The 9,123-nt window shown below is 49.7% G+C and overlaps 2 protein-coding genes across 7 annotated transcripts; both read left to right on the forward strand.

Moving 5' to 3' along the window:
- Nucleotides 1–340: 340 nt before the first annotated feature.
- LOC136476432 (DEAD-box ATP-dependent RNA helicase 42-like) lies at nucleotides 341–4,804 on the forward strand. 4 transcript variants are annotated; one of them, XR_010763577.1, is made up of 4 exons: nucleotides 341–3,691; nucleotides 3,917–4,173; nucleotides 4,307–4,361; nucleotides 4,459–4,804. XR_010763577.1 is itself a non-coding variant. In XM_066474250.1 (2 exons), the coding sequence occupies exon 1, from the start codon at nucleotides 476–478 to the stop codon at nucleotides 3,647–3,649; it is 3,174 nt and encodes a 1,057-aa protein (XP_066330347.1). In that variant the 5' UTR covers nucleotides 341–475; the 3' UTR covers nucleotides 3,650–3,691; nucleotides 3,917–4,804. The 4 variants fall into 4 exon arrangements, 1 of the variants encoding a protein (XP_066330347.1); XR_010763575.1 differs by having other exon boundaries at nucleotides 3,917–4,361; XR_010763576.1 differs by having other exon boundaries at nucleotides 4,307–4,804.
- Nucleotides 4,805–5,216: 412 nt separating this feature from the next.
- LOC136476433 (zinc finger CCCH domain-containing protein 56-like) lies at nucleotides 5,217–8,458 on the forward strand. Of its 3 annotated transcripts, none has more exons than XM_066474252.1 (3): nucleotides 5,217–5,703; nucleotides 5,833–6,719; nucleotides 7,944–8,458. In XM_066474252.1, the coding sequence occupies exons 2-3, from the start codon at nucleotides 5,930–5,932 to the stop codon at nucleotides 8,237–8,239; spliced, it is 1,086 nt and encodes a 361-aa protein (XP_066330349.1). In that variant the 5' UTR covers nucleotides 5,217–5,703; nucleotides 5,833–5,929; the 3' UTR covers nucleotides 8,240–8,458. The 3 variants fall into 3 exon arrangements, with proteins under 3 accessions (XP_066330349.1, XP_066330348.1, XP_066330351.1); XM_066474251.1 differs by having other exon boundaries at nucleotides 5,218–5,703; nucleotides 5,828–6,719; XM_066474254.1 differs by having other exon boundaries at nucleotides 5,236–5,703; nucleotides 5,828–6,719; nucleotides 7,956–8,458.
- The last annotated feature ends 665 nt before the right edge of the window (nucleotides 8,459–9,123 follow it).

Below are 9,123 nucleotides of genomic sequence, written 5' to 3' on the forward strand. Positions count from 1 at the left end.
TCCCCAACACCTTTTAGTCTATTTTAGTCCCATTAGTTTTGTGGACTAAAGACTAAATAATTTTAGTCCACTTTTAATTAAGTGTTTGACTATTTAGTCTAACTAAAATACAAATTTTAGTCTAAAATACTTTAATCGATCGAAACCAAATAACTCATTTTAGGAATAATTTGGTTCACATGATGAACCCGACCCAGAAAGGAATACGGCGGAGTTGTTTCGTCCGGAACCTGACAAATAAAGCAGCTCACCGGGCCGCAGACACCGAAGTCGGCGGCCTTCACAAAGCCCACTCCAGTTTCCGACTTTCCTCGATACAATCACGCAAATATTTATCGCTAAAGAAAACTCGTAACACTAGTGGAGGCAAAAAATCGCAGCACGAGGAGAAAAAAAAGAGAGGAAAATCCCCACCACCACATCCTGGTCTAGGGTTTGCGCCATCACCCGCTCGCCGCCGGCCGCCGCTGCCGCCATGGGCTCAGGCGACGACGAACGATCCACCTCCAAGCACAACCACCGCGACAAGGACCGCGACCGCTCCTCGTCTCGCCACCACCGCGACAAGGAGCGAGACCGCGAGCGTGAGCGCTCCTCCTCGCGCCACCACCGCGACGACGGCGACAGGGACCGGGAGCGGGATCGCCACCACCGGGATAAGGAGCGGGATCGCGAGGAGCGGAAGGAGCGGGAGCGGGAGCGGGAAGAGCGGAGGGCGCGGGAGCGGGAGGAGCGGGACAGGGAGAAGGAGAAGGAGAAGGAGAACGAGCGGGCGCGGCGGCGCGAGGAGAGGGACCGCGAGGAGCGGGAGAGGTCCAGGCGGCGCGGCGATGCGGATGGCGAGGAGGACGACGACCGGGACCGCAAGCGCCGCCGCCGGTCCTCGCACCACCACCACCGGGACCCGGAGCCGGAGCCGGCGTCGCGGGAGGAGGAGGAGGTGGACGCCGAGGAGGCGGAGCGCCGGCGCCAGCGGAAGAAGGAGGAGGACATGGAGGCCGAGCAGCAGCGCCTCGACGACGAGATGGAGCGCAGGCGCCGCCGCATCAAGGAGTGGCAGGAGAAGCGCCGCGAGCAGCAGCAGCAGGACGGCGGCGGTGCCGGTGGCGCTTCCGCTGCGGCGGCGGCCGAGGCTGATGGCGTCAAGGCGGCGGGGAAGAAGTGGACCTTGGATGGCGAGGAGTCTGATGAGGAAGGGGATAAGGAGGACGACAAGGCTGAGGAGAATGGCGGCGCTGGTGAGATGGATGTGGATTTGCCCAATGGGGGTGGCGATGCCAACGGTGGTGCTGGGATGGAGGAGGACGAGATTGATCCGCTCGATGCCTTCATGAACTCCATGGTGCTGCCAGAGGTTGCCAAGCTGGAGAGTGCTGCAGCAGCAATGGACACCGCCCCTGCTGTAGGTGCAGATGACAAGAATGGTAAGAGCTCAAAGGATGCCTTTAGTAATGGGGATAAGAAAGGGTCAAGGAAGGCTATGGGGAGAATTATGCAAGGGGATGATTCAGAATCGGACTACGATGACGCTGATGATGATGGGGCTGGAGAGGAGGACGAGGATGATGAGGAATTCATAAAGCGCGTCAAGAAGACAAAGGCTGAGAAGTTGGCAATTGTTGACCATTCGAAGATTGACTACCAACCGTTCCGGAAGAATTTCTATATTGAGGTGAAGGACATCTCCAAGATGACATCTGAGGAAGTGGTAGATTACCGGAAGCACTTGGAGCTCAAGGTGCATGGTAAAGACGTGCCCAAGCCAATAAAGACATGGGTGCAGAGTGGGCTGACAAGCAAGCTCCTTGACACCATCAAGAAGCTTGGTTTTGAGAAACCGATGCCTATACAGACACAGGCTTTGCCGATCATAATGAGTGGGCGTGATTGTATAGGCATCGCAAAAACTGGATCTGGCAAGACTCTAGCATTTGTCCTCCCGATGCTGAGGCATGTTAAAGATCAGCCCCCTGTTGTCCCTGGAGATGGCCCTATTGGGCTCATTATGGCTCCTACTAGAGAGCTTGTGGTGCAGATACATTCAGACATTAAGAAGTTCTCTAAGGTGCTTGGCATCAACTGTGTTGCAATCTATGGAGGTTCGGGAGTTGCACAGCAGATCAGCGAATTGAAGAGGGGTGCCGAAATTGTTGTTTGTACGCCAGGAAGGATGATTGATATCCTTTGCACTAGCAGTGGAAAAATAACTAACCTTCGGAGAGTGACTTTCTTGGTGATGGATGAAGCTGATAGGATGTTTGACATGGGTTTTGAGCCTCAGATTACTCGCATAGTTCAGAATACCCGGCCAGATAGGCAGACGGTACTTTTCTCTGCCACATTTCCACGGCAGGTGGAGATACTGGCACGCAAGGTGCTTACTAAGCCTGTTGAAATTCAAGTGGGTGGGAGGAGTGTCGTGAACAAAGATATCACACAACTGGTCGAGGTGCGACCAGACACCGAGAGGTTCTTCAGGCTGTTAGAGTTGCTTGGTGAATGGTATGTTAAGGGGAAAATCCTTGTTTTTGTTCACTCACAAGATAAATGTGATTCTCTACTCAAAGACTTGTTCCAGCACGGGTATCCATGTCTGTCCCTTCATGGCGGCAAAGATCAGACTGACCGTGAATCAACTATTGCTGATTTCAAGAGCAACGTCTGCAGCTTGCTGATTGCTACTAGCGTTGCTGCTAGAGGTTTAGATGTAAAAGAACTTGAACTGGTTGTCAATTATGATGTCCCTAACCATTATGAGGACTATGTCCATCGTGTTGGTAGAACAGGGCGTGCTGGTAGAAAGGGCATTGCCGTGACTTTTATTTCTGAGGAGGAGGAGCGGTATGCACCAGACCTTGTTAAGGCTCTGGAGCTCTCTGAGCAGGCTGTTCCACAGGACCTAAAAGCCCTGGCTGATAGGTTTATGGCTAAGGTGAAACAGGGAACAGAGCAGGCCCATGGTACAGGCTATGGTGGTAGTGGTTTCAAGTTTAATGAGGAAGAAGATGAAGCACGGAAGACCGCAAAGAAGGCTCAGGCAAGGGAATATGGTTATGAGGAGGACAAGTCAGATTCAGATTCTGATGAGGAGGGGGGAGTGCGTAAGGCAGGAGGTGACCTGGCAGCACAAGCTATTGCCAATGCTCATGCAGCTGCTGCTTTGGTTGCAAACAAGGCTGCTAATAATGTTAGTCAGCAAATACCAGGGTCTGCGACAGTCCCCTTGATTCCTTTACTCACAGCAACAAACCAGCAAAATGATGAGGCCACTGCTCGGGCACTTAAGGCTGCAATGAACTTACAACAAAATCTTGCAAGGATACAGGCCCATGCAGTTCCAGAACACTATGAGGCTGAACTTGAGATTAATGATTTCCCACAGAATGCCCGTTGGAGGATCACTCACAAAGAGACACTGGCCCCTATCCAGGACTGGACTGGTGCTGCTATCACTACAAGGGGAACATATATTCCTCAAGGAAAAATTGTTGGTGCAAATGAGCGCAAGCTCTACCTGTTTATTGAGGGCCCGACAGAGTCGTCTGTGAAGAAGGCGAAAGCAGAATTGAAACGTGTCCTTGAGGATTGTGCCAACCAGGCACTAAATCTTCCTGGATCTGCTCAAACTGGAAAATATTCTGTTATTTGAGTTGCAGAGTAGATAACAAAATGGCAGAGTATTTTTTAGAAGGTATGCATTCGATAAACTGAATATTAGCTACTGGTGTGTGGGCATAGTATACAAATTAGTTCCTTCTGTTACTTCAAGCTGGGAACACTTGTCACAGTCATAACATAACCAACTGATGCTTTTCTCATTTCTGTCTTATATTCGGCATGACATTAGTCTGTTCTATGCTATGTTTTTGCTTTATTATGTATGTTATCACTGACAGCTTTCTGATTTTTTTTGCAGCTTATATAATGGTTTGCACACTGCAAAGCCCTCGATCGAATGCTACTTCTGATGCTCTTGCTGTCTGCAGCCTTTTATTTTATTTGATACTATTTTATAAGGCAGATATGGTTACTTAATGTCACATGATTATTATGAAATTGTCGGGGTATTTTGGCAATTTCTACTGATTGAGTTTTCATTGCCTTTGGACAGAAGGCTTAGAACACTGGCGGTGACCAAGTGCTGTAATGCGAAGGAAGGTGGCCAGCTTTCTGGTGCGGTTTTGAAAGTGCTGGTTGTGTTATGACACCTTGAAAACTGATCTTATTATTTGCTTGTTTATGGATAATGTTCCCTTTTTATGAGAGGCAATTCAAAGTTTGTGTGACTATGGTCTAATTAATCCAGGTGTACGTATTGATTTGCCTATTGGGAAGCTGAGAAGCTATAGTTTTCTCTGTTGGTTTGGTCCTATTTACCCTTCATTACTTGTGTGCTCTGTTTAGTGTTTTTTTTATCTGTTTAAAAAGGTGCAGTGATGCTCTTGTTTTGGTCTTCAGATGCACTGTTGTTACTGTTGCAAGCGGAGGGCACCTTAGGTATGTCTATGAGCTGCAGCTGGTCTTGGTGGTGGCTGAGGTGGCCAAACTTCTTGGTCATATGTTTCCATTGCTGTAACTTCTTTCCTTTTCGATCTTACCGTATGAAAAGGGGTGCTGCTTAGGAAAAATAGATGAATGAACTGGTAGGATTTGGCTTGGTTTCCTGAAACTTGAGAAAATATGGATGATCATGGGGCAATTTTACCTTTCTATCATTCTAGAATGTGCTTGAGCGCTTGAATGGTGTATGAAATGGTATGCTTGGGGTCCTGATGAGCGATCATCAATAATGTTTTTCCATGAACAGCGTGCGTGCAAAGCAATGTTTCGCCGCTTGGTCTTATCTTTCCTGAAGTGTGCCTGTTATGCTGCTCATATGTTTTTTTTTGGTGCTTATAAAAAGAACAGATGAATCGGTAAGATTTGTTTTCCTGAACCTGAGGAAACATGGATGATGCTGTGTGCTTGAGCAAGAATGTGAAATTGCATGCCTGAATTCTGACGAGTGATGATTCATCATGCTTTTTTGTCATTCTGATATGCTTGTGGAGTAGCGTTCTATTCTATCTGTCGATATGATCTTTTATGTTTGCTTTGTTGTTCCTACTTTCTGAACTGTGCTGACAACAAACTGACTGCACCGCAAGTCCGCAAGAGGATAGCAAAATCAGGCGTTCATGTTTTGCATGTTCTGTTTCCGTGGTCAGTTATACCTTTAATTTTAGTTTATTTACATTTTTTGAATCAGAATGGTACGCCAAAAATGAGTGGACTTCAAGCACAACTCAAATCATTTGTATATAAGTTGCACTTAAAAGTGACTCGAAAGTATATGAGTTGCACTAGAGTAACCCGAAAATCCACCGAACCACACGTACAATTCAATCTCTCTCTAGCCCCTTTTCCCGATGAGCGAGAGCAGTGGAAACAGCTTCTGTTCTAGCGGTGCTGGGCCGCAAGCCTGCAGGCGAGGCTAGCTGGATTAGGCCCATGGGCTTACACCAACCCTAACCAACGCAGGAAAAGGAGCCCCCAAATGCTCGGCCAGTTCAGTTCAGCGGCACCGTCGTGCCTCGACGACGGCCGCAAGCAGGTGAGGACGGGCGGTGACTAGCGGGCGCGTAGGCCGGCGTCGGCCCCGCAGCGACGGGGTACGGTGCGTCGACACGCGGGACTGCGACTTGGGGATTGATTCTCCTCGGTGTGAGCAAACCAAACCCAAATCCCTCTCTTTCTTCCTTCGTCCCTATCCAGTTGATTTGGTTGCGGATTTCTTAGATGCGGCCTCTCATTGATCGGAATTATCCATCCACCTGTGGTCTGTTAGATTAGGTTCTCTCTCTTCTTCTCCGGCGCGTGCGCGCGGGATCGAAAGGTAGGGTTTGGGCCCCAAAGTTCGTCTTCGGGGACAGCACTAACAGCGGCGGCGATGGACTACACCAACGCCATCCACATCATCCCGGACGCCGCAGGCCCCGACGCCTGGACCAACGCGGCGCCGTCCACGGGCGGGGACGCCGCCATCTGGGCGACCGAGGACGACTACCGCCAGTGGAACGCCGACCCGGGCTACGGCGACCGGAACCCGTCCTCGCGGGCCGGGAGCGAGCAGCCGCCGCCGGGCAAGAAAGCTCGCGGCGGGGGCGGCGGCAGCGATGGTGGGGGCGGGAGCAGCACGAGCAAGTCGCGCGCCATCGGCAAGATGTTCTTCAAGACCAAGCTCTGCTGCAAGTTCCGGGCCGGGACCTGCCCCTACGTCACCAACTGCAACTTCGCGCACGGCATGGAGGAGCTCCGCAAGCCGCCGCCCAACTGGCAGGAGATCGTGGCCGCCCACGAGGAGGCCACGGAGCAGCGGGAGGAGCACCAGATCCCCATCATGACCTCTGGAAGTGTCGTCGCTGGAGACAGTGGCGGCGGCGGCTCGCAGGGGGGCAGGGCGTACAAGGGCCGCCACTGCAAGAAGTTCTATACTGAAGAGGGCTGCCCCTATGGTGACGCGTGCACCTTCCTGCACGATGAGCAGTCCAAGGCGCGGGAGAGCGTGGCCATCAGTCTCTCGCCAACGGTTGGTGGTGGGGGATACAATGCTGCTGCCTCTGCCAATGGAGTGATGGTGCAGAAGCCGTCCAACTGGAAGACGAGGATCTGTAACAAGTGGGAGATGACTGGATACTGCCCATTTGGGAGCAAATGCCACTTTGCTCATGGTTCTGCTGGTGAGTCTCTGGTTCGTATGAGCCTTTAATCATCAAATTGTTATACTTCCTGCTCCATCAATTTAGGACCTGATTTATTCAATTATGATTCGTGTTTCTTTCAAGTAGTTTGTGCATGATACTATGTTGTTGTTTACTTCTAGTAGAAACATTGTAGTCCTTAATGTTAGCCACAGTATTAAGTTTCATAGGTTGGATTACTGATTTTGTTTCATAATTGGCGACAATACATGGTAGTATAATTTGAAATGTTGTTTCATTGAATTAATTTTCAGTCGTGTGATTGAAGTTTATGCATAATTTCTGACATGCTAATGAATCGCCAGGAAAAAAAAATGTTGGGGGTTATAAGATCTTTATGGTTTCTGGAGTAAACCATGCTGGTTTATGTAGTTTCTTCATAGTAGTATCTCTGATTTGAACTACTGTTTTGTCAATTATTTTTCAGTCATATGATTGGAAGTATATGCTGCGATTCTCAATACACTAATGAATTCCTAGAAGAAATATGTTTGGGCTGTGAGATGTTTATGGTTTATGAGTGAACCATGCCGGTAGGTGTTGACATGTAGCATATACTGAATTCTTGCGGGGTTTGGTTGGTTTCAAAGTTTGTGATTTCTGAGTGAGGGTGTGTCATTGATCAGAATGTAGTTCCATAGTCTGCCTTTTGTTTTCGATTTTGTGGACATTATTATGCTGGGTTGGGTTCGGTGGCAGCAAAATAAGCTTATCCGATAGCTTTCTACAATCGTGGTACTACAAGCTGTAATGCAATTATTCATAAGCATTTCATAAATTTTGGCCTTTGTCTGTGTCAAGTTTTCATTTCTGTTCAGCCAATGAGCTATTGGGTGTCGTACAAAAAGTATCACTTGCCCAGTTACCTGCCTTTTTGAGGGTTTGTGTTTGTGCTGCTTCAGGGTCAGCTATGGACATGTGGTATTTCTGTTGCAATTTTTATCTTGTGCTGCCTTAAATCAGTTATGGACATATGGTATTGCTGTTGCAGTCCTTCATCCTGCATAGCACATTTCTGTTTCATGTCTTGCCTGAGGTGATCCTTTGAGAAAGGATATTTTTCATTGCAAATACAGAATTGCAGTCAGGTGGATGATTGGTGCTTGGATCATGGGCAACTATTTTTTTAATACACCAGCTAGTTCATTTAGGCACAACGACATACAAGTTCTTTGTTTTATTAAAAGTCTTAACATGTTTTAGCTATAATTGCAGAACTTCACAAGTATGGAGGGGGCCTTGTGGACATAGATGGCAGGGATATCGCGTCCACTCCTGACTCGAAGCAAGCTGGTGCTTCTGCTAAAGCTCCTGCAGAGTCTGCTGCTGCGTCCACTGCTATGCCCCCTCATGCAGACGTGTACCATCTCGGCATCCAGTCCCAGCGCTCCACCATCGTCAGCCAGAGATCTGGACAACTGCAGAGGCCCATTCAGAAGTGGAAGGGCCCTGACAAGATCAGCAGGATCTATGGTGATTGGATAGATGAGAATGAGTAGGAAGGATCTATGGTATAGGCCGAAGGGAGGCTGTTAGTATCTGTCCGACTCTGCTTCAGCTGGTGAAGGTTTACCAGGCATAGAAAGATCTAGTTAGCATTGCAAAACCTTGTCTCGACACAATGCAGGGTGTTTGTCTTATGTTATGTTTCTGCTTGTCCTGCTGTTGTCACTGTTGTAAACATGCTTAACAGCTTAAGTCTTCTTCCGTGGAACTCAGTCTCATTGCTATGCTTGCGTAATTTGTGTGCTAGAGCATATAGTTCAAAGTCATGGTGCATCCTGTACAGTTGGCTGAATGCGGATTGTTCAGGTGCGTCCGTGACCTTTTGTTGGTTCTTGTTTTCGGGCTATTATTTAGCTGGATACCCCAGCCTTGCTCTTTGCCCATTGACCAGTGCGTTCTGTATGAAACAGCCCAAAAAGTCCAATAAATCGGAGATGCTTTCCTAAAACGATAATGCTGGGTTAGGACGGACGCCCTTGCTAAACCTGCGGACGGGCGGCCTAGGTAACCGCAGGAGTCCATCCCTCGACTCCCGTCCAGACGTTTGAACGGGTCGACTCCCATTCCGGATTGTTTCGCCGCCCCCACATGTCTTCCGTTCCCCTCCGCCCTCCAGGTCATCCACAGCTCCACCCCCCGGTCTCTGACCCGCGCAACGAACCCGCGATGGCGCGCCGCCCTCCTCGCGGCGTCGCTCCTGCTCCCGCTCGCCCGCCCAGACTCCACCTCGTCACCGTCCGCCACCACCGCGTACGACGAGCTCCGCCTCCGGGGCTTCCCGCGCGGCCTGCTCCTGGCCAACACGCGCGTGCCTACACGCTCGACGTCGGTTCCCACGACTTCGCCGTCGACCTCCGCTCCGGCTGCCGCATCGTGC

Source organism: Miscanthus floridulus, chromosome 8, assembly GCF_019320115.1.
Source record: "Miscanthus floridulus cultivar M001 chromosome 8, ASM1932011v1, whole genome shotgun sequence".
NCBI lineage: Eukaryota > Viridiplantae > Streptophyta > Magnoliopsida > Poales > Poaceae > Miscanthus > Miscanthus floridulus.

What these genes read in the sequence shown, in the direction of transcription:
- LOC136476432 (XM_066474250.1), top strand. Translation starts at nt 476, where the DNA reads ATGGGCTCAGGCGACGACGAACGATCCACCTCCAAGCACAACCACCGC.
- LOC136476433 (XM_066474252.1), top strand. Translation starts at nt 5,930, where the DNA reads ATGGACTACACCAACGCCATCCACATCATCCCGGACGCCGCAGGCCCC. An exon ending in CTTTGCTCATGGTTCTGCTG is followed by an intron (nt 6,720 to 7,943) that starts GTGAGTCTCTGG and finishes AACATGTTTTAG; the next exon opens with CTATAATTGCAGAACTTCAC.